Source organism: Lynx canadensis, chromosome B4 (genome assembly GCF_007474595.2).
Source record: "Lynx canadensis isolate LIC74 chromosome B4, mLynCan4.pri.v2, whole genome shotgun sequence".
In the NCBI taxonomy this organism is placed as follows: domain Eukaryota; kingdom Metazoa; phylum Chordata; class Mammalia; order Carnivora; family Felidae; genus Lynx; species Lynx canadensis.
The window spans coordinates 58,895,837-58,920,722 of record NC_044309.1 but is presented as its reverse complement, the minus strand read 5'-3'; the positions used below and the strand labels follow the sequence as shown (position 1 = coordinate 58,920,722).

The following is a 24,886-nucleotide window of genomic DNA, read 5'->3' as shown; positions in this document are numbered from 1 at the left end:
ACCCCAGCGTGCCTGTGCTTTTTTAAGTCACAGTAACTTAAAAACAAAACAAAATAAAAATTACCTTCCAAGTCAATGGGCATATGCTCAAATAAGGACATCAAGACATTAGTTTAAGTCTCTAGGTTGACTGGATATAAATATCAATAATAGGATTGCATATCAGATGCACTTTTGTGAATGGAACACTTTGGCATTACCCAGTCTTCCTCAAAAGTACTTAGCTGCCAAGAGAGATACTTTATAACGTATCACAAATGTGCTATTTGTATAAACATTTCCCATTACAAATGCTCTTGTTTTTGTTTAAATGAGTATTTTTAACCTGAGCTATTAATATAAAAATTTTTTTCTTCTCCTTTGTAAAGCTTGGCTTTCAGAAGAAAGAATCTTTAAGCCTCCTCTCTTGTGAGAGTAATTTCTCCTAATGCCGATGGTGCTACATAAGTACAGACAGGGCTCATTAAGTAGGCTTCTGAGCATAATTATAATTAACAATTAGGTAGAAATTAGTTTTAATGATTTGTTTTAGATGGTAGAATAGAAGCATAATGTAATTATTTTTAAGCCTTCTACATCATTAAGAATACAACTACCACCAACTTTCAATTATTGAGAAGCAGACAATCATCCAAAGTATTTAGTAAGTGATCTACTTACAGAGCCAAACTAAGGGAGCTGAAGAGAAAAGGCCTCCACCCCAGCCCAGGTGCTGATAATTATTTAGCCTTTGCAAAGTCTCTTCCTTTTCTACTCTGACCCTTGAAGCTGTTTCATGTCTTGAAGACATCTCTACCAGGGAAAATCCAGAGAGTCAACCTAATTGCTCAGCTCTCCCCCCTTTCTCCAAGGCATAGTGAAAGGAATGGGGGGAGGTGGGAAGTTCTGGAAACGACTGCAAAATTTAGCAAGTGGTCCTGAAATGCCAATGCACACTATAAACTGAACAGGAAAGAGGATTATATAAATAATGAATAAAATGAGTACAGGTTTTCCCCGCTATCCGAAAGTTTGCTCTACGCCGTTTTGCTTTAGGAAATATCTACATTAGCACCCATTTTCGCCAACCAAAAGAAATCTGAAGATTTCTGCTTCTACAAAACAGTGCCTTCGCTTTACGCCATCTCGGTTCACGGAAGTTTTCATGGGAATGCTCTATGTTCAGAAAGCGGGGGTGGGGGTAGTCTGTACTAAGAAATAAACTCCAACCTGCAAAAATAAATGTATGCCATTCCTCCCCCGTTCAGTGTTCTTTTAATGTCTTAAAGTCAATTTGGATCTTATTTTCCCTGTAAGAATTTTTAAAAATACTCTAGAAACCTGAAGAAATGCTCTTATTTCCTGAAAAATAGAAAAATATTCATTTACAACAGTGAATATTAGTTATTGTCAAAAGTTTTTTTTTCTTCCTTTCTTCCTCTTCTTTCTCTTTTTCCTTTTCCTTTTTTGACCCCAGCTAGTCAGTGTGCTGTTTTCTCTCCCACCTTTGAGCGAGTATGTTAGACCTTTTGCTGCTGGCCTTCGGAAGCTGTCAGGGAGCACATTCGGACACCCACGTAAAAGACCTGGTACCTGTGTTTCCACATGACAAAACAGGCCACCAAGCACACAAGGCCGCAGACCAAGTTAAGAATCATTTGGATGAGTAAGAACAGTTTGAACGTGCCGGTGATGCTGGTACAGTCAGTCACATCCCTGTACACAAAGGTCCTGCTGAGCGGCTCCAAGGAGGGCAGTTTGCACTGACAGGCGTCGAGTGCTGTTCCACAGGTAAACTGTGTGAGCTGCGAATAGTGGTGGGCAGCGAAGGCCACGGCCAGCACGCAGACCATCAAGCCCAGGGCACTCAGCAGAAAGTACAAGAGCTGCAAGAAAGCAGAAGAAAACCTTGCCAGTTACAAAGCACAGTGGGTGACTATTGACAAAACTCATTAATAAAAGCTGGTCTTTTTCTTCTCTGGCAGGAAGCTCCCTGAAGGATGGGGCTGTTGTCTTTTCAGTAACGGAGTACTCGTGACATAGGAATGGTTCCATGTCGATTTGATAGTGAAGCAATCCGTAAGCCCTGATCGTATTTTTATTTGCCATGTGGATGCGGAGTGCTTTGCATACACCAAGCCAACAATATTAGCTTGATGGTGGATACTTGTATATGGATGTAGCAAACTTTAGATGAATCCCAAACATGAGAGCCATCCCTGAAAGACATGCCATGATTGTTTTGACCTCAAAAGCTGCTCATATGAAGATTGCAGAAAGGCCAGAAGGTAAATGAAAGGCTAGAAGGCAATGAAAACGCTGTATTGGCCAAAATTGGCAGTGATCGATCAACTAGCAACACAGGTTAATAAAAATGACCGTGGTCAATATAGTGGTTGCCAACCTGTGTCCAGAAATGCCAGGAGCCCCAGTAAGAGGTTGCTAGAAAAAAAAATTATGGTTCCAGAAGGTAGACGACTTGATGTCAGCTTCCTCACCTACAAGTGTCAACCCAAGTCCACCTCTAACCATCTAGTTCCTGAGTACAAAAATTAACTCTAAATGGCTCCTCAGCTGCCGAGGCTCTGAACACGTTGGCCTGTGTGATAGCCTTGTGATGGAAAAGTCTGGTTCAAGTTCCAACTCTGCTGCTAATGAACCATGGAATCCCCGAACAAGACATTTAGCCTACACCTGAAATATGTTGATCAAAAATTGTGAGTGCTTGTTGACACAGTCACAATATAAACCATGTTATATGACAAGAAATGTTCTTGGGATTGTACTCACCTACTGGAAATGTTTCTGGTCCCACCTACTGAGGCTCTAGATGAGGAACAGAGTCCCCAACTGTAGGGACTAGTGTACTGAACTAAGTTCCTAATGTGAGATGTACATTACCATAGTCCAATGTTGTTTGTAGGGCAGTTCTCATGAATGTGAACTCCCCAAAGTAAGATTAGTTCTACTCATGTCCAGGGCTAGATTAAAGCAGCTCTGAAAAGATTATGCACTCTCTCTACTTCCAATGATATGTAGTTTAAAATAAAAACATATAGCCAAGATTATAAAATATGTGTACAAAAGTCCTCCAAATGAGTTATTCTCCACATGGTGACAATTTCAAGTGTTTTCAAGTCTTAAATATAGAATACTTAAAAATGTATTTTTTTCTTCTTGAATGTGGTGTGTGTGTGTGTGTGTGTGTGTGTGTGTGTGCTGGTGCCCTATCCATGTGTCTAGTTTGCTTGAAAGCTTGACTAAGGGCACAGGAAGAGAGTGGAACTGGTTAAAGCCACTTTGTCTTAACATGGCTGCAAAGCCAAGGAGTGCATGGATTCTTTGCATGTCCTCATCAAAGATATCATAAACACACACACTAATCTTTTTCAAATCTCTTGAAGAATTGCCAGATGGAACTCAAGTTTTTTCATCCATGAAACAGTTTATTGAAACATCTTATATCTCAGGGACATAACAAGGATAACTTTTTTTTATTGTAATTTTCAGGTTTTTTTTTTTAATGTTTATTTATTCTTGAGAGAGAAAGAGAGAGAGAGAGAGCGCATGAGGGGGGTGAGGGGCAGAGAGAAGGAGACACAGAATCCAAAGCAGGCTCCAGGCTCTGAGCTCTCAGCACAGAGCCTGATGTAGTGGGGCTCGAACCCATGAACTGAGGGATCATGACCTGAGTCAAAGTCAGACGTTTAACCGACTGAGCCACCCACCCAAGCGCTCCAACAAGGATAACTTGTATTCAATGTGTTTAGTCCTCCCTTGGAGGAAGGGAAGCAGATAAATACAAGGGGCACCATTAAAACATTTAAAAAGGAAATATTTAATTTGTGAAATTGAACACATCACCTAAATTTTTGTGGCCATATTTCTTGCAAAAACTATAGTGCTTAGGCTAAAATGTAGGAGTTTTTATTTTTGTGGGAACATCGGAGCCGAGTATTTGAAATATTCTGGGTTGTTATGAAATATTCAGGCCTGATGATTGACCTCAAACTCCTGATACCAAGAGCCAAATTAAATCGTGCTGGTGGTGGTGTACATGTGTACCCACTGTAACTGTGTTTCCAGTGCAGGCAGCATGGACCTGGGAGCTATTTGCTTTGGGAACATGGGTACATTGGTGACTTTACCAGGAGGGAAGGCCCAAATTAAAGGGGTAATTTCCCACCTGAGAGTCATCTGCTTAGCAGAATGGCCCCAACTGGAGTTTTCTGTGCACATTTTATTGCCATCAATGGCTGGAACTGAGGAAGTCTTGTAATAACCCTCCCACCTCCAACACACACACACATCCTTAGCAGATTTCTATAACATTCATTGGGACACTATCTTGAGGCAATGACAATAATCCCTCCTTCAGTCTGTAAATAATTCGAATGGCTGCAAAAATATTATTCTCTCACACAATCATGAAAACCCATTTGCTGAGATGAGAATTTTGCCTGTTTTTTTTTAAATGTTTATTCTGTTTTTGAGAGAGAAAGAAAGAGCACAAGCAGAGAAGACGCAGAGAGAGAGGGAGACACAATCCTAAGCAGGCTCCAGGCTCTGAGCTGTCAGCACAGAGCTGGAAGTGAGGCTTGAACCCACGAACTACGAGACCATGACCTGAGCCAAAGTCAAAGGGCTTAATCAAAGCCAATCAACTGAGCCACCCAGGTACCCCAAAATTTTGCCTATTTTTAAAAGGTCTCCTTTTGGCTTAGATATTGGAAGATTTGGCTTAGATATTGGAAGATTTGTACACGCCGAGTGATGGTTATGAGCATAAATAGGGGAGCCAGACTGCCCGCTTTCAAGACTGATTCTCCCCTTCTTAGCTGTGGGCCTGGAGCAAATTAATCATTCCCCTGCACACCTATGTTACTTCACCTTTAAACTTGGAATGATGATCATAATAGCCCTATGGTCATAGGCTTATTATAAGGATCAAAAGAGTTGATATCTGTAAAGGGCTTAGAGCTGACTCTAGTTCATAGCAGCACTGTTTAAGTATTTGTGAAATCAATAAACAAATTACTAGAGATGGAAAGAGCTGCCAGTTCTCAAGACTCTTAGGATATCAACTTTACGGGCTTTGTCTTACTCTCTGTCATGTGGGAGTAACAATGCAGGCTTGGCTTGTAGAAAAGATGTAAACATTTACACAGACACAGGGATTGCTCAATTTTAAGTGAGCAACTTAAATATGCTGGGAGCCCAAACAAAAGCCTTGCCCCTTAGCTCCCTGAATATGAATACTTTCACTGGTGCATAGCTCACACATTGTGATCCTGCATCTCCCATTCTGTGAAAGCATCAGGCCAAGTAAACAGGAGTGAACCACAGAATCAAATTTCTTATCCATGCTAAGACATAAATGTATACTTGATCCCCCAGGCCTGTGGGCTACATCTGCAACGCTGTAGCATTTCCCCAACCGCTCCCCCTCCCCCCCTTCACGGGCTTTTAATCCATCTGACAGCAACAAGCTTCTGGGTTAGAATCTGTAATTTAAAATCAAGTGGCTTGTTTTACCTACGCGGCACGAATAAACTATCAATGAAAGTGTTTACGATGACCTTGGGAATGCGAGCAAATATATCTTGATAAAAGCCTGGCTCGGGACGCATTTGTCTTGCCGGTGTCAGCCCGTGTGTCTGGCGCTCGGCAGCGGGCGGGGGCGCCGAGGCCCCCGGAGCTTATGTAACAGCGGCGCCCAGGCGCGGCTCCGCTCGCTCGCTGCCTCTAATTGGTACCCGGCTGCGGCTTCAACGCTCGGTGACTTTGGAAGGAGGGCGGTTCGGCTTCGATTTAATTACCTTCCCGGGTGGCAGGGGTGGTGAGGCCCGGCTGCCGCTCGCCGCGCAGGAGGGGGCGGCAGCAGTAGCCCAGGGGCCTCCTGGCTGTGGGCACGAGGCGAGTGCGCCTTAAATGCCCTCCTGGGGAATGTGCCCGGGAGTGTTTGTAAGCACATGAACCGGACACGTTTCTGCAAATAACCAAGGTGAGCCCCGAGAAAACAGGGCCACGGGGAAAGGCAGGCGGCCCAATCGGAGGCCGAATGGCCCGCCAAGGCCGCGGGCAGAGCCCCGGGAGAAAGAAAGAATGCGCCGGTGGTGTCGCGGGCCTGCCAGAGAGCGGACTGCGCTAGCTTCAGATGAAAAGACACGTCCCGTGGCTATTGTCTCCAAGAAAAAGGGAGGGTGTGTGTGTGTGTGCGCGCGCGCGCGCTTACGCGCGCGCGTGCTCTGGCTGCAGAGAGACGCAGTTAGCACCCCCTGACTGGTTGCCCTGGCCATCTGGGTCTTCCAACAGGAGAGAAAAAATCTTCAACAAAGCTTAGGCCAGGGTATCCATACGCAGGCACTAAAATGCGGTAAGGCTAAGTGAGAAACACATCATGAAGATCCATTTCGTTCCTCCCCCCCCCACCCCCCATCCAATGGTGTGGAAACACAAGGAAAGTCTGCTGTAACCTGTTGTGCCTTTGGAAAACCTGGAGATTGACTGAAGCTCATTTTAGACCTGAAGATAATGTAGCGGGCACCTTAGAGAGCTGGCAGCAAGCATCACTAAAGGTCACATTCAGGAGAAGAGAAAAGTGCCTCCGTATTTGTCAATGTCTGTCACAGGTGGAAAAAAAAAAAGTGGCTAATGAGATCTTCCTAGTGGGGAATTCTCAACCTGGCTGACATTGGCAGTGACTTTTTTATTTTTGCCCTTGCTCCTTATTTCAAGTGCAGATGTTGAGGTGGCTTTGGGGGCCTCTGCTGGGTCATCTGGAGGGGAAACGAGGGCATTTCACATAAGCTGATGAACCTAGTATAGAGCACTTTTTACCTAGTGAAAGAGGTCCCTGTAATTTAACAGGCCATTTCTTATTAGGCTTCCAGGGTTTTTTGTTTTTTGTTTTTTAATTCATCACTAAGCCTTATTGTGTTTAGTGAGACCTCTACAAAAACAGTAAACATGGACTGATGTCTGCTCTCTCTGGCCTTCTTTAAGGAACACCCTCAGACAGAAAAATTAAAATTTCCAAATGTAGGTATATCCACCAAATTCTGTCTGGTTTTTTTTTTAAAGAATCCACTATTTTTTTTTAGTTTACTTATTTATTTTTTGAGAGAGAGAGAGAGCAGGGGAGGGGCAGAAAAAGAGAGAGAGAGAATTCCAAGCAGGCTCTGCACTATCAGCACAGAGCCTGATGTGGGGCTTGAACTCACCAACTGTGAGGTCATGACCTGAGCGGAAGTTGGGCACTTAACTGACTGAGCCACCCAGATACCCCCATTATGTTTTTAATTAGAAAAGTTATGTCTAACTATTGGAGAACATTTCAGAATTAAAGAAGAAACTACAAAATGCAGCTATCCTCCCACTACTCACAGATAACCATTTTTCCTATGCACTGAGAGCTATTTTTTTTTAAATTTCTGTAGGATCACACCATAGATTTTGTGTAGCCAGCTTTTTTTTGACTAGTTAATATAATGTGAGCACTTTTATTCCATTATTACCCTTTTACACATGATTTAAATATATATACATATAATATAAGCACTTTGCTTTTTTATGTCAACCACTTCAACCATACTAGAATAAAAAACATCTTTTCTGCCTGTTTGTAATTTCTAAATAATAGAATTGACTTACTCTTATGCATTATGCTTTCTTGTGAACAAAGAAGTATCTAATTGTTATGTGCTTGGTTCTGAAGAAAAAGTAAACAGTGTGAGTGGACCAAAAAAAAAAAAAAAAACCCAACAAACGAATATTACAGAAAACATTTTGTTGTCTGCTACAAGTGGTTGAAAGAAAATGTAGGAATTTGATTTCTCCTAGCTCTGATTGCTGGGTTGGGTTTTTATCTCCCTGAACTCTAAAAGGGTGTGTCTATGTTTCCCTTTGGACTAGATTCTACTGTGCAGTGAAAATGCTGTGTACTTGAATGGGCTCCGACCGAATGCACTCTTTAATGGAGAAAAAAATCACATGCAGGTGAAAGACACACACACACACACACACACGTTAAACCATGCATATCCTATCCACCTACCTCCCCCCCCACCCAATACCCTCAGGCTCTTGGCACAGATCATTTGGATGCACCCAATGTACTTTTTTTGTCTCAGTGATCCCACCTACAAGAGGAAATACACTTAGACTGCTTCCCTATTAAAATATTCTAAAAAACCCCAAGATATGGAAGTGGACAGTAATAGAGACACCTTTTCCCTGGCCAAGTGTTTTGCTGAACTGATGAATTTTCAAAATTTTTTGTAAGGGCATTGAAGGACAGACTTTATGTGATCTATGCCAACTTAGTGCATGGAAATTAAGACTTTAAAAAAAAGACCAGCATTATCTTTGGGGTCTGGATGAATGCCCTCCTAAAACATTTTTTTGGCCTGCCTAAAAATGCAACTTCTAGTATAATCTGATATGCAACCCTTTAAAAATCATTCTTTTATTTTGTACTTGTGTTTTTTCCCCATGTGACGATAAAAGAGAAAAAAATAACAACTTACTTTCATAACAAACTGGATACATGTCCGTTCGTCAACTTGATATGAGACACAAAGCATAAACAAACCAAGATACGCCACTAGGCAGACCTGCAATGGAGAACATGGACGGAAGGATGTTATCAGGGCAAGTCGTGCATTCTAATGACATCAATCTCAGTGTCTTTCACCAATAACATCCTTGTTATCCAGGTGCTCATTTCATTTACTTATCTTTATGTGTTATTTTTCTCTCGGCTCGAGGAACAGAGTTTTTTAAAATAGTAAAATCAATTTGTTTCAATTTAGCCAGTATTTATTAAGTCCTTTTGATGTGCCAAGGTGCTATGCAAGGTCCTTTCGCGTGTACAATGATGAATAAAACCTCCTCAGCCTCAATAAGTGTACGGTCCAGTCTAGGCCAAGATAAGTGGACATGCTATTCTCAGGCAGGGCATTACATGTCAAATGCTATTCAGAGAAGTACAAAAAGAGGGAAAAAAACAACATTGAGTTGGGCAATTTAAAAAGACTTCACTAAAGAGGTGGATTTGAAATGGTCCTTGAAAAGGATGATGATAATAATAATGATGATCGCTAACATTTACTGACTACTTACTTTGTGCTGGCCATCTTCTAAGGGCTTTGTATGGATTTCCTCTGCAATCATCACAAAACCCCATGAAGCAGGTGCTGTTATGATCCTCATGTTATAAATGAGGAAACAGAAGCACAAAGCTAGTAAATAATGAAACCAGCACTCAAACCAGGTGGTTTGGGTGAAATAGCACAAGCAATAGCACAGAGGTAGGATGGCACAATTGTGGGGGGAGAGTAGTAAACATACACCCGCAGTCGAAATAACAAGACATAGAGCAGAAAGGTAAGTTAAAAATCTAGGGATACAGGATTGATTTCATAAGCAGTGGGACTCCCGTGAAAATTTTTAATCAGACAAATGACATGATTCAAGGCATCACGTTTCAGGAAAATGAGCAGTGGTGTTGGGTGGGTTGGCATCCAACCCACATCAGGATTATTATTTTACTAATCTAAGCAGAATTAATATATCAGGTGGGCCGGAGCTGAGATGACACAAAGTCAGGGAAAAAGGCAGAGAGGAAAGGTGTGGTCCTAGCAGAATCTGTATGTCTTGGCTATTGCATGCTGATAGGAGGACACTGGCAAGGGAGAAACAGTAAGTGATCCCCACGTGTCTGAGTGTCCATGAAGGAAAGAAAGGGACGTGTCTGGCTGAAAGGACGCTGGGAAGAGGAATGACAACTTTGAGACAAAAGATACTCGACTGCTTTGTCAAACCAGATTTTCTTTTTTAGTGCCCTGAAGTTTTGCAAATGTGATTTAGAGTTTCTAATCAAAGTGTATCTGTTCACACTTAATTTTGGAAACATTAAAATGTTGCTAAGTTGTACTTTAGGATAGAAACCCTAAGCAACAGAATCGCATCTTCTGCTAAGCACGGTTTTCCTAGAGACGGATGTTTGAAGGGTAGCTGAGTGTCACCTAGTAAGCCATTAAATGACTGGTTTGGTAATAATTTCTACCCCTAGGGCTAGCTTTACACCACAGGGTAGCAGACTGTTTACTTACAACATCAACATAGCATTTTAGGGTAATGCTTCTATCATAGTCTCTCCTTGTTTACATAATCAGTAACTTGCTTGTGCCCCCGTGGGTTCTCAAATTGAGTGCTGTTCAGGTTTCTACTGGACCGTGATGCCAAAAGCCAGACCTTCCTTTAGTGCCGGCTCTTCCATCATTTGGACTGGCTGATAAATTAATAGTAACATTCCCAGCACAGGGATATAGCATTAAAATACAGGAGCATGGCACAGGCTGGAGAGATCTGGGTAGAAAACAAAGCAGGTAGGACCCAGGGAGGCAACTTTTCAGCAGAGGACCGGCAGATGCAGAGTAATGATACTGAAGTTATTTGTGTAGACTACAACATGACTGACATTTCCAAGTCAGGGATGAACTTCTTTCTCAAAGTTCATTTTTAAAAGTTAGGTAGGAGTTTGATAAGACCTGTAGGGACTTACTATGTATTGTCACATTAAGAATTTACACAACTGAAACAATGGAAGAAAGACCTCCTTTTTTGTTCATTGGCAACAAACCAGATGGAGGCTCCTCAACTCGCTTCTGTGAGGATTGTTAAATCCTGAAGCACGTGCCTATACGCCCTTGTTAGTGTTTGTTTGCAGGTGCATGCACAGGGTTGGGCTCTCTCCCACGTGGCTATCTTTGTCCCTAGAGGCTCTTGTGAAGCTGGCACTTGCCAAGACTCCTCTCTTTGTCTTTATGAGAGACACATTCCAACAATCAGGCCTAACTGGACCCGCATCTTAAAAATCTGCTTCTGTGCCTTGCTTGAACAAATTTTCCCACGTTAGTAGTATCTACTCCTTTGTAGCTTTCATTAGGCCAGTTTCCAGCAAGAAGGTGCCCAGGAACATATGACCTCATTCTAGGGCATTTCTCATGGTCAACTGACAGAACTCTTTTGAGGACATACACTAGCCAGACCCTTTGCACAGTTCTGGGAACTGAGAGGTGAAAAGATAGAGTCTCAGCCTTCAAGGAGCTCTCTCTCTCTCAGTCCAGTGGGGAAAGAGAGCACAGTGAAGTTAGAATACCATCTAAGTACTAGGACCTCATCTTCCATAATACACAGGAGGGGTGATTAACTCAAAGGCAACCGGGGGAAACTTCCTGAAGGGAGATGGATTTGGAAGGATAAGCAGAAACTAGTTAGGAGATGGATGTGAGGAAGGGTCAAGAAAGTACCAGTAGGTGCAAAGGCATGCAGAAGTGCAGAGTAAACATCGAGGACTCCCATAGCTCCAGGGCAGAGGATAAGAGAAGGCACAAGAAGTGCTTACAGAGATGGCCAGGAGGTAGGTCACAAAGGACTTTTGTTTCCATCTAGGGCGTTTGAAGCGGAGGGATGGTATGATCTACTTTGCCCTTGAGAATGGTCCTTCAGGCTGTGAAGAATGGGAAGGGAAGACCAGCTAGGAGGCCATTGTGCATCTATGGAGAAATGATGAGTGCCTGAGCTCAGCTAGCAGTGGGGAGAGAGAGTGGGTGTGTTTGAGTGACACGAGGGAGGCAGAATCCTTGGGCCCTAAATAAAGACCAGATGTGAAGGCTGCTGGGGTCGGAGGGGTCAGGAAGGTGCTCAGCCACCTGACTTGAGCTGCCAGGTGGATGGTGTTGATATTTAAGGAGACACAAGATACAAGAGGAAGAGCAGAATGGGAGTGGAAAACGAAGATGCCCACATGGGTTCAAAGCTCACTGCAGGGGCCTAGAGCTCAGGAAGGAGGTCTGAGCTGCAGATAAACACTTGTTAGTCATCAGCATATGTGAAGTAATTGAAGCCATTAGAAATGCTAGACCATCCAGAAAGAGTCTAGTGAAAACAGAAAAGAGCCAAGTTACCCAATTATGCAGAATTTTTGACTCTTTTGAACAGAAAGCATCTTAAATATACTTCTTATAATCTTGGTTTTATTTCATAACATGTCTAAATATTATGAAACTGATTACCCTCTTGGATTTTTGGATTTCACTTTGAGATCTTTGTATAGCACATTTGCTATGGAACCTGGATAAACTCAACACATTTTAATTTCTTAGCCTTGTGCTAGGGCTCCGTGGGTTCCAGGAGGGGGGACTTCTTTTTCTTACAGATCTGCACGTTAGAACAATACTTCTGTATCAGAGGGTTTATTGGTGTTCAGCACCTTTTAGAAGAGTAGCATTTATCGAAACTTAAAACTGAAAGCTTTGTGGCCATGGGGAGGTAATCAGATTTCTCACACCAGACTAAGGGTCTTGTTTCCTGAGCTGGCAGGACATGGACGCTCCAGGAAGACAGGGTGTTCTGACTTCCCAGGCAGGGAGGAGGAGCTCATGTTAATGAGAGACCCGCCAGGTCTATCTGGAACAACATTCCTGGATTCTGGGCCAGAGCTTCCATTAGATTTGGTGAGGTGAGCCTCATGGAACAGGAAAAAAGCAGTTATGTAAGGTTTTCAATAAGGCACTCATTGGACCAGACACCCAGGCCTGGGGTGGACAGGTGGTGTCACTGAGCACAAAGCCAAAGAAGAGTGGGGTAGCATCGGGGAAAGTAGTGTAGAGAGGGCAGCGAGGCTTTAAGAACTTGTCCAGTCAGTTCATGTACAGATGGAGAATTATGCTAATAAGAAAAGCTTGAAATGAGTTTTTTTTCAATGGGAACAAAAGACAACTACTATCATCTTAAATCAATTTTTGGATGCACGTGTCTACAATTTGTTTTCTCTTTAGTGTAAAGAGAAAACCGAAGTGCTAAATTCCACCTTCTGTCTAAAGATATTCTTTGTCTGCTTAGAGTGAAGGCTGCATTCTCTCTTGTGGGTTAGAAAGTTAAACAGAGATGAAATGTTCTCTGAATGTTAGATCCATTTCTAGATGGATGAGTCCTGAGTCCTGTCACACACTGTTTCTGTTTTTGTTATTTGGCCCTATTGTACCTGCAGTGGTGCTTTTTAAGGGTTGGCATTATGAATAAAAGGTGAGTGCCGGACCAGTGTCTTGGAGATTTACCTAGACATCATTTTTTTTTTTCTTTTCATTCCGGCATAGCTAGAAGATCCCACTAGAAAACATTTTGTGAGAACGTGAATTATTGGTATTTACTTCTCCCCATGTCATACGTGTTTATATTCTGGTCTTGTGACATTCACACAGCCTCCAATTTATTTGTTTTCTTCTTTTTGTTGTCGACAGAGCTGCTTGACAGGGCTATCTGGGGAATATAACCTTCCCCTGTCAAATGCCTTTCAAGGTTTCTCTCCTCCTTCCACCCTCACCCTCTCATTTGTGGACCTGAAATGTGACTCTATTCCTGTAAGTTAATCAACTTTCACCTTTATATTCTGTCAATATAGTAACAAGATGAACTCTCTTCTCATGTTTGCACAGACAATTGATCAACAAGAGATGTAGCAGAACTGTAAATATTTCTCTGGATATTTCTTAAGAGAATTTCTGTGGATTTTCATCTATTTAATAGGATTTAAGGTCAAATATTAGAAATCACTTTCAACAAATGATAAACATATTGCAATCTGTCAACTGAATGCAGTCTCACCCAGGAGAATTGTTGATTAACACATGGTGTGTCCGAGATTTAAATAATATATAAAAGAACATTTCATGAGCATCTATTAAGAGATGTTTATTGGATCAAGATTTCAGAAGGATGGGAGAGAATATTTTAGCATAACTTAAGCATTTTTACTGGATTGTCATTGCCACGGCCTTATGGTAAGACAAAGTCGAAGCCGGTGGTTCAGAATTACTTAGAGGACTTGGTAAAAACTGGCCCAGTCCCCAGAATTTCTTATCCAATTGGTCTGCAGTGGAGACCAAAAATTTGCATTTTTAACAAATTCCTGGGTAATGCTGGTGTTGCTTTTGCTGCTAGTCCTGAAGCCACACTTTCAGAACAGGTAGTTTAAGCTAAAAACACAGTCTTCTAAATGCTAACACCTGGTCTGGGGTTTATCTGAAAGTTTGAGGTCTAGAGTGATACACTGACAAGTGGGGTTTCCTATAGAAGAGCTGTTTATTATAAGTAATAATGAGATATAATAACAATAATTTTCTCATAAGGAAGTTTAGTCTTTTCTATCGTAGGAATCCTTAAAATTGAAGGGAAAACCCTTCATTGCTATCAACATGAAGTCACTGAACACAGAGTTGGGAAGAGATGTGCGCAGTCAGCTGTCACAAGCCCACCAGGAATGCTGTAGCACACTCCTGCATCTCTACCACATTTTCTGCCTTTTCTCAGCCCTTTCTCTTACAGAAGCATCTGCTTCCCAAGTGGGATTCATCTGTAACTAAAGGGCAAAGTTTGGCACATTATTCTTTCCTAGTTATTTGGAATCCCTGAAACCAGCCTGCAGAATCACATAAAAAGATGCAAGGGAGGGAGAGATCCAGAGAGCAATCCTAATACTCATTTCCTGAGTGGAAATGGAGTAAGAACTGGTACAATGTAATCTTTCAGATCTTTCTATTAATGGTTGTCCTAATCTAGGTATTAATCCCCACTGAGGTTAGCTCAACAACCTTTATTGAGGTAGATACTGGGAGTATAAAGAAGAATAAGATACGGTCTTTGCCCTTTAGAAATTTACAGTTTAATCCCTACTTTGTTGAAGAAGTGAGGCATAGGAAAATTAATTGCCATGGGTAATGTCATTTGATCAGTTTTGGCCAGGCGGGAAAATGAACAGTCAATAGTAGCTCATACAAATCCCTCCTTACTGTTCACTCATCGAAACCCCCCATCCTTTCTAAATGTAAGGGACATTGAATCAACTGTGTGGGTTTTTTTCCTCCTGTGTATTAGTTTTTAAAGACAATAAAGTTTTTGGTGCTAAATAGGACTTAAATATGGTGGAACTGTGATGTTATTCCCTCCCCACATTTATTATTATAATTAGTTATTATTTTAAATTACATTTTGGGGTAAACGGACTCAAAAATACTCCTCCTAAACAGATGAGGTAAGAAAGGTGAAAAAAACTCTTGAAAGCATGAAACATTAATTAACAGTTCATTCAACAAGTGGTAACTGCTTTTTAGTTCTGTTACAATCAACTAGGAAACTGTACGTGTAATTAAATGCTGCACAGTGGGAAAATGTGGGCTAGAGTTGATGCTTGACTCTATTATTTTTGTAGCTATATGATCTTGAACAAAGCTCATTCTTCATAGCCTCAGTTTCCTTATCTATGAAATAGAGACAACAATGCTTTCTTTTGATGGTTAATTCAAAGATTAATGATAATGTAAATAAGGCGCCTACAATAATGCTTAAGAAATAACGGGAGAAACACTGGCAGTAATTATTATAATAATTATTATTGCAAGTCACTCATATGTTTATTAGAGCAGATCAAATTTAGAGCGTATTTAAGGGCTCACAAATGAATTACCAATTAACCACGTTTAAAACTGATAACACATACACTGTGTTGGTTACAACTGCCACACAGTCTACTCTGTATTAGTGGATACCGGTGAATATATTCCATAATCTTTATATTTACATAAGAAAAGCTAATTACCAAGCCTAAATGGTTAGACATTTTAATGCTAATGTTGAGCACTTTTACGTGCCAGGCATTAAATTAAGCACTCTACGTAAATGATCCCATTTGGTCTTCATGAAAATCCTATGAAGTAGTCACTATCATCAGCCCCATTTCCTAGATGAGGGAACTAACGCTCAAAAAGGTTTTATGCTCAAGGTCACAGAGCAAAGATAGAGCTGTTGGCTGCACCAGAGTACAGAGCCTGGCTCTTAACCATCGCCCAGCCTGGCCACCTCTATGGAGGAATCTGGACAGCACTGTAAACAAAGTGAGAGCTGCAGATATTTAGAGAACATTCCATTATCTGCTCCTCTTCCATGCTGAATGGTGTGAAGTACCACTCCGGAGGCATAGTGGGGAGAAGTCTTTGAGATTGCAAATGACTGTCCAAGCCAGGAGAAGGTGACACAGTCTTTAAGACTCAGCCTCTTCATGGATAACATAGAGAAAAGAACACTTTATAATTTGTTTTAAGGATCATGAATGATGTGCCTGCAATTGCAGTAGGTATTGTTTTTTCTCCATCTCCTAGGACCTCAAACTGTGCCAGTATAACTTACTCTGAAACTTGAGCTGAAATGAATAACACATATAAATGTAGCCCTCTATCACATCTTAGAAATAATCTCATTCTGTTCATTTAACAAATATTCGTTCTGTACCTACCACGTGCCAGGTACTCTTTGAGGATCTGGAGATACTTCAGTAAATAGAAGAGACCAAAATCACAGTGACCATAAACAAATGCCTTAGTAGATACATCATATGTCAGTCATAGAGGAGCCATGGAGAACATAGGACTTAACATCATTGCTTCTTTTTCCCATAAACAGGACATTTAGTAATTAGCAAAATGCAGATAAGTCCTCAAAGCAGTATGTTCCCTCTCAAAAACTGAACTGGTAATGCCCACTGACCCCTTAAAAAAAAGACGATTGACTCACGGCTTTTTCTCATGAGAACGTTGCTGGGTCTGTTATTCCAACAACATGCATCTGCTCTAAGTTATCTAAGACCTAACAGGCTCCAAAAAAGATAACCTATACATGCCTGCAGGAAAGAGGCAACAGAGGTAACTATATAAAGTTTTACAGGGGTGCCTGGGTGGCGCAGTCGGTTAAGCGTCTGACTTCAGCCAGGTCATGATCTCGTGGTCCGTGAGTTCGAGCCCTGCGTCAGGCTCTGGGCTGATGGCTCAGAGCCTGGAGCCTGTTTCCGATTCTGTGTCTCCCTCTCTCTCTGCCCCTCCCCTGTTCATGCTCTGTCTCTCTCTGTCCCAAAAATAAATTTTAAAAAAGTTGAAAAAAAAATTAAAAAAAAAAAATAAAGTTTTACAGCAAAATGGTCCACGTGCGTAAAGACAGAGACAGAGGCAATATATCTTAGCTCTGGATCTGACAGACCTGGGTTCAAAACCCACCTCCACCACATTCTAGCTTTTTGTCCTGGACAAGTTAGCTTCCTCAAGCTTCCGTACCATCATCATTTGTGGGATGATCAACAATGCCCACTTCAGAAACTGTTGTAAGGATTATGTGCGACAGGAGAGGTGAAAGACGTAACACAATACCCAGCATGTATGTAGCAGTCAATATACACGTGTCAAATAAATAAACAAATCTATGCATTTAGTGACTTGGGCTACTTTAGCTCTCATAGCAAGGGCCCACTTTTCAAAAATCTTTCCAATAGTGCTGACATAAATAGTTTGCAAATACCTAAGAGTTATAAAGTTCATTTTCTGCTTCTTTTCCCTTCTGCATCAAAACTATTTATCCTCTACTACCCAGGAAATTCCAATCTTGGTAACCATGCTGAGCTGCATATGTTTCTCTGATTACACTATTATGGTTTTACAAAGACAAGCATTTAATTTCTGAAAAACTACTGTCCAGCTAAAAATATTTTCTGTCCAAAGCAGATCCAAGATTAGTATCACCTTTAAAAAAAAAAAAAGAAAGAAAGAAAAAGCATAATTGGGGGCACCTGGGTGGCTCAGTCGGTCAAGCGTCCAACATCAGCTCAGGTCATGATCTCACGGTTTGTGTGGTCAAGCCCCACATAGGGCTCTGGGCTGACAGCTCAGAGACTGGAGCCTGCTTCGGATTCTGTGCCTCCCTCTCTCTCTCTGCCCCTCCCCTGCTCGCACTCTGTCTCTGTCTCTGTCTCAAAAATAAATAAACATAAAAAATAAAGTATAATTGTTTTAGCCAAACTTAGTGCACAGATACTAATGGGAAATTCCAAAAGTGATATAAATATAAAGATTCAAAATCAACCAAAGAGTTTATGGCAGTATTAAACATCAAGATGCGAGAGAAAGCTGTAACCATCTGTCTCTAAACACTACAAATATTAATGTACAGGCATTAAAACCCAGAACATTATTATAAATTTGAAAAAAAATTTTCTTGGTTTTTATTAAACCAAGTGTGAAGTAGTAGCTTCTTTTCCACTTAAAACAAAACTATAGCTAGCAACAACTTTTTATGTCTAGCAACTTTTGCTAAGGAAATTTTCTTTGGCTCATCATACATCAGGAAGGGATTCAATGCCTTTTCATTCGCCTTAGGAATCTCCAAACCCAGAGTTTCACTGTTTTACTCTTTTCATTTTTGTTTTTTTCCTTAGAGTAAAAATAGTCAATGGACAGCATTAGTCAAGAAATACTCTCGTAACTCAAGGACTAAATTCTGCTTACCCTGGGTAGAGTTTGGGTTACAACACACACTGTCATGTATGCATTTCCCCATCCTCCTGTGGGGGTTGGGGGGAACAATTTGCAATATTTGCTTTGCAAAGACAACCTAAGAGATTAGTTTTAAGAGAAGCTCGGTAGATGGGGTGCCTGGGTGGCTCAGTCAGTTAAGTGTCTGACTCGATTTCGGCTCAGGTCATGATCCAGGTCAAAATCTCTCTGTGAAAAGGCAATTCTAGATAACCAGTTCTATCACAGAAAATTATTTCTTTTCAGAGTCTAAAGACAAATGACACTTGCTCCATCACACCTGAGTTTAGCCCATCTGTAATATGCACTCAGTCTTTTTCTCTCCTTTATTATTATATTTGACTGAGGAATTGATACTTGACAAGTCCATGTCTGAATTACTGTAAATATATGTATAGACTTTTCATATATGGTGTGCAACGATACTGAAATTGAATCAAAAGAAATAATTTATGTGGTAATGGATTGAGTTGAAAAACAAAGCAGGCCTTTCATCACCGAGAACTTGGCTCAATCTAGATTTCTTTGGAAAATAACTTGTAGAAACAAGATTTCTAAGAAGTAATGAGGCCATTCTAAAGGCAATCATTGCTCATGTAATCATCAGTGATGAGACAGATTCACCTTCTCTGTTGCGATAAAAGCTCTCATTGGTTGGTGAAGAAGTAGGGAATAGTAAAGAGCAGTTACATACCAGCTGAAATCTTTCCCATGGTAGGATATATCCTTTATAATTCAAAGTGGTGGCTTCCTTTATAATGATTTCAAACTATCCGATTGCAAGAAATATATATATATGTACATATATATAATTATGTATATTTACATATATTGTATATATTTGTATATAATATACATACATATATATATCTTTAATTTTCCTAGCCAGTGCTGCCTTGTAATTGCATTTTTGTGTAGTTTAGCCACATCTGTTGTTCCAGCACAGAAAGAGCAGAAAGGAAAATGTGCCTGTCAAGTGACTGCCTTATTTCTCAGCACACATTGTGCTTTGCAGATGTTCACTTGTAGCTCATTTGTTGCTTTATAAGATAACAGAAAACTATCCTGACGGAACTGATAAAAAGGAGTTGAAATTTGTGATCAGCAGCTGGATGAAGGGAGCATGAATCCCCCAAATCCTATGTATAGTGTGCTTTCCTTGATGTCCCTGCCAATTTAAGGCTGGAAAGCTAGGGAAATCTTTGAGAGATGTGCCAGCATGAAATTGCTACAATTCACAAGTTCCAAAAACCTTGCCTAAAGATTATTGCAAATAGCTCATTTTAGACCAGTGAATCTCACAACTGAGTGTTGTATCAACACAGAGAAAACAGAAGACAAATCCAACAACTATCCTAATGTATGACTTATCATGGAAACATTCAAGTAGAATCCCTTTGGTTTGGGTCTTATTTTAGTATTCTAACAGATTCGTGTATCTATGTTAACATTCATATTTGATAGTAACTACTGGGAATTTTTGCAATTACATCCTCAAAAAACTAAACAAGCACAAACAACAGAATCGTGAAGCAATAAAGTTGGTTGTGGATGAAAACTAGGTTTAGGACATGAGTTGTGCCTTTCACCTAAAATGCCCTTTTACTTTTCCATCCCCCTTGGTATAGTACTTCTCCTTTAATTATTTTGAATCCAGTAATATTCATTCTTCAAACCCTGCTCAAAAATCTCCTCTACCCAGACAGAGTATGTTTCGTGCATTACTTACTTTATATATTTGCTCATTTATTCCGTAAAACAATGCAATAAGTAAAAAATACTACTCCGTCTTATAGAAAATTGTGACTGAGAGAGGTTAAGAAATCTGCAAGTTGATCCAAAGACTTTTTTAAACATCAGGAGGTTTTATTTCTGCATAATATTAAAGCCTAACTTATATGAAACTCTTCTAGCTGTGAAATACATTAAAATGCTCTGAGCTTCTACAGGCTAAGAGATGGAGCTAAGACCGTGGCGTAAAGGTAGGCCCCTCAAATGGCTACGCCCTTACATGACTCAAAAATAACGAACCCACTAGCACTGGAAGTCATCAAGAAAACTGTTGTCTTGGCTGATGGTGGAAGTGGAGGTGGAGGTTTTGAGAAAGTAACATGAAAGCAGTCCTGAAAAAAAAGAAACTTAAGTTTTTTCAACAAAAAATTGTGAGGAGGAGAGAAAGAGGAAGGGGAGGGGTGAGAGAGAGAGACATGATATAAAAGAGAAAGGGTAAGTCTTTGAATAAAGGAAACATAAGAAATATATAAACTAATTGCAATGTATAGATCTTATTGGGATACTGATTCTGACACTGAAGAAATATTCATGAGTTAATTGTGGATATTTGAGCACTGATTTGATTCTATTAAGAAATTGTTAACTTGTTAGGGATGATTAGTATTTTGATTATTTTTAGTCTTCATCTTTTGACTTACATATGAAGTATTTATGGATGAAATGATATAATATCTGGGATTTACTTCAAAATAAACCAATATGTGGTGTGTGGGTGTGGAGTTTCAGAGCATATAAATGAAGCAAGATTGATCATGAGTTAATAATTATTGAAGCTGGGTGATGGGAACACAGGTGTCCATTATAATATTTGATCTACTTTTTTTTGTATGCTTGAAACTTTCCATAATAAATCGGTTAAGAAAAAAAAGTGGCTCATAATAGCACTGGGACACCTGGCAAGAGAAACCATCTTGAAGGGTTACACCCTCAAATAGGCCACCGCAAATTATTACATATAAAGAAAGCCTCTTGGAAAATGAACTCACAAACCAACTATAGCAATCCCATAAACAATCAATTCATTAGTGAAGGCCGGCACTGTATGCATTAAGTTTATGTGTGCACACAAAGATACACACTCTCTCTCTAAGAATTAAACTTTGTGAATTTCAAATAATGGAACTAAAGACAGAGCCTATAGAAAAAGTACATTTGGGGCACCTGGGTGGTGCAATTGGTTGAGCGACTGACTGACTTCAGCTGAGGTCATGATCTCAAGGTTCGTGAGTTCGAGCCCCACATCAGGCTCACCGCTGTCAGTGCAGAGCCACTTTGTATCCTCTGTGCCCCCTTCTCTCTGCCTCTCCCCCACTCGTGCTCTCTCTCTCTCTCTCTCAAAATTAAATTAAAAAAAAAAAAAACAAAAAAGCACACTCAAGATAACTGAAACCATGAAAGAAGAAACTGAAAACATGAATAAAGAACAGGGCACTTTAAAAAACACCAGGGATCTATTAAAAAATAAAACATCAATGAAAACAAAAGACAAGTTCTAGAATGAAAAAAAAATCATTGGAATTAAAAACTCTATGTAGTAGATTAAACTCAACTGAAAAGGGGAATAGTGAACTAGAAGATAGATCTGAAAGGAATAACCCAAAATACAGAACAGGAGATAGACAGGAAATGCAACAGAGAGGGTAAGAAACATGAAGACGAAATAGGAGGTCCAAACATATCTCTAATAGTAGTTTCAAATGGAGAGACTAAAGAGAGAGAGAGAGAGAGAGAGAGAGAGATTATTTGAAATAAATAAATAAATTAATTAATTAATTAAATAAAATTTTTCAAATATTTAAAATATTCAGAAATGTTTTTCAGAATCAATGAAAACGCAAAAATCTTAGATCCAGGAAACATAACAAGTCTCCAACAGGACAAACAGAAAGAAAATCCACATTTGGACACACTCTAGCTAAACTGTAGACCATCAGATAAATGGAGAGTGATTCTTTGCTCACGTAGAGAAAGTACATGAATCAATCAAATGAAAATACCAAAAGGATTTTTCTTGAAACTTCAAAAGAAGCCAGTTCTAACATATATATGGAAGAGAATGTGGCTAAGTCTCACCAAGACAATTTTGAAAAATAAGACGGGACTGGGGATGGGTAGAGGTGAGCTGCTTATGCTATCATCTTCATCACAAGGTGCACTGTAGTGCTGTTAATTGAAACATTGTGGTACCGGCCTAGTGAATGACAAATAAAATGATGAAATTAAAGAGACTTACGGACACAATTCTCAATCTAATACGGGAACTTGATAGATGATAAATGGCCATAGCATTTCAGTTCAGAAAGGATCAATTATTCACTAAATAGTACTGAAACAATTAATCATTTGTATGAGAAAAATTGGACACTACCTCACATCTCATGCAAAAAAGTTAGAACACATAGGTTAAGATATAAATACGAAAGCAAACCTTCAATATTTTTGGAACACAGTCTGGAAAAATGTCTTTGTGACCTGGAGTAGAGAGAGACTTAACATATATCAAAGCACATACCATAAAAAAATATTGAGGGGCGCCTGGGTGGCACAGTCGGTTAAGCGTCCGACTTCAGCCAGGTCACGATCTCGCGGTCCGTGAGTTCGAGCCCCGCATCAGGCTCTGGGCTGATGGCTTGGAGCCTGGAGCCTGTTTCCGATTCTGTGTCTCCCTCTCTCTCTGCCCCTCCCCCGTTCATGCTCTGTCTCTCTCTGTCCCCAAAAAAATAAATAAACGTTGAAAAAAAAAATTGATAAATATAGGTATGTTAAAATTAAACCTTATTCACAACAAAGGCACCATAAACAAGAATAAAAGACATGGTACCAAAAAGAGAAGATATTCCAGTAGCTAAAACACAAAGGTTAAATAACAAAGAAAAGAAATTATATAAATCAATGAGTAAGAGACAACTCACAGAAATATCTGTTGAGTAAATAAACACTAGAAAACAAATATAAATGGCCAGTAAACACTAAAATACATTCAACTACCGTAGTAATCAGAAAAACATAAATTAAAACAAGATATTGCATGGGGGTGCCTAGGTGGCTTAGTCAGTTGAACAACCACCTCTTGATCTCAGCTCAGGTCCTGATCTCGTGGTCATGAGTTCAAGCCCCACAGTGAGCTCCATGCTGATGTGAAGCCACTTAAAACAAAACAAAACAAAACCCAAGATATTGCACACAAATAAGATAGGTAAAAATTTTAATGGTCTGACAGTAACTAATGTTGACAAGTTGTAGATTGGTGGGAATTCTAATTTACTGCTGGTGGGAGTATAAATTCATACACCTGTGGCTTTGTGGCCCTGATTGGCGATATGCTAGTAAGTTGAAGATGTCTATATCTTATAATCCAATAATTCAATTCCTAGGAATGTGCCCTAAAGAATCTTTGAAATACGTGCATAGGGAGCCATGGAAAAGAATGTCCATTGCAACACTTTGTAATTGCAAAAAAAAAAAAAAAAATCAGTTTTGAAAATAACCTAATATCTCATCAACAGGAGAATAAATAAATTGTTGTATATCATATAATGAAATATAGCATAGCAAAAGTGAATGAATGGTATCTATGTACTATATAAATTAATCTCAAAAATAATTTTGAGCAAAAATGATGTTATGTCACCATTTATATACAATTTAAAACATAAAACACAATTATTGATTGTGGTTATACACATATATGAAAGTATGAAAACACACATAGGCGTGATAAATATCAAATTCAGGAGAGTAGATAACTCAGGAGAAGGAGGGTGGGGTCGGAGAATATGACAAAGAAAGAAACAGGTGATGTCAATGTATTGTAATGTTTTCTTTCTTAAAAAAAACTAAGACAATTAATGAGAAAATATTCAAATGATAAACCTAGGTATAAGCAGGTGATTGTCTTATTATACTCTATATGCCATTATATGCGTGAAAGTTTTCGTAATTAAAAAATAATCATAGAATTGCATAGAGCCTCTTGTACTTATTTAAACCCACACAAAAATGAAAATAAGGAGCAAAATAAAAAATTTTTGGAAATGGTTACAAATTGATAGAGCTAGGATTCTACCCACATTTGTTTCATTCCAAAGCTGATGCCCATTCTGCAATTTCAGACCCCCTCTCCTTGACTTTTCTGATCCTCTCTGGGCAGGGTTCATCACAGCTCCACTTGTGCTATCTTCATCAGGGTACCACTCTTGCACTAGGGTTTTTAAATTGTATTGTAGCTGGTTGTACGTGTGTCCTCTCCTGGACACTGAGCTCCTGCTGGCACTGTCCCTGGCATATGGAAAGACCAAGGCAGCCTAAGAGGTGAAGCCTTTATTAGGAAGTATCTTTCTTATATAGGCTTTTGTTTCTGTTCTTACCCACCACCTAACTCACTCTCTTGGTGGTTTATCAGAAACGAATTGCCAATATATTCAATATACACCTGTGTTTGCAAAACTAACCATTTTCAAAGAATGTAAGAGAAACAAAGTTTGTGTTCTAGCATCTCCCATTAATCAACAGGAGGGACAGAATTGCTACATATTTGTGGGAAAAGTTAACAACCTATACTTCATTTGTTTCACTCTGGGATTTTTCAAGTCCTCAGAAGGGAAAGGAATCTTATAAATGTGGATTTGCCTACTCCCTGTGGTATAGTTATAGGCTGGATTTTATTACTCAGCCGTAATTAAGTAGGTTCTCAAATT

General features: G+C 39.9%; 1 protein-coding gene across 1 annotated transcript in view; it reads right to left on the bottom strand.

Annotated features, from left to right (window-relative positions):
- Window positions 1-1,439: 1,439 nt before the first annotated feature.
- Window positions 1,440-24,886, bottom strand: part of SSPN (sarcospan) — a 33,281-nt gene continuing 9,834 nt past the window's right edge. The window contains 2 exon segments of the mRNA XM_030321997.1: window positions 1,440-1,865; window positions 8,508-8,594. Of these exon segments, the coding sequence (XP_030177857.1) occupies window positions 1,500-1,865; window positions 8,508-8,594 (453 nt within the window). The 3' untranslated portion in view covers window positions 1,440-1,499.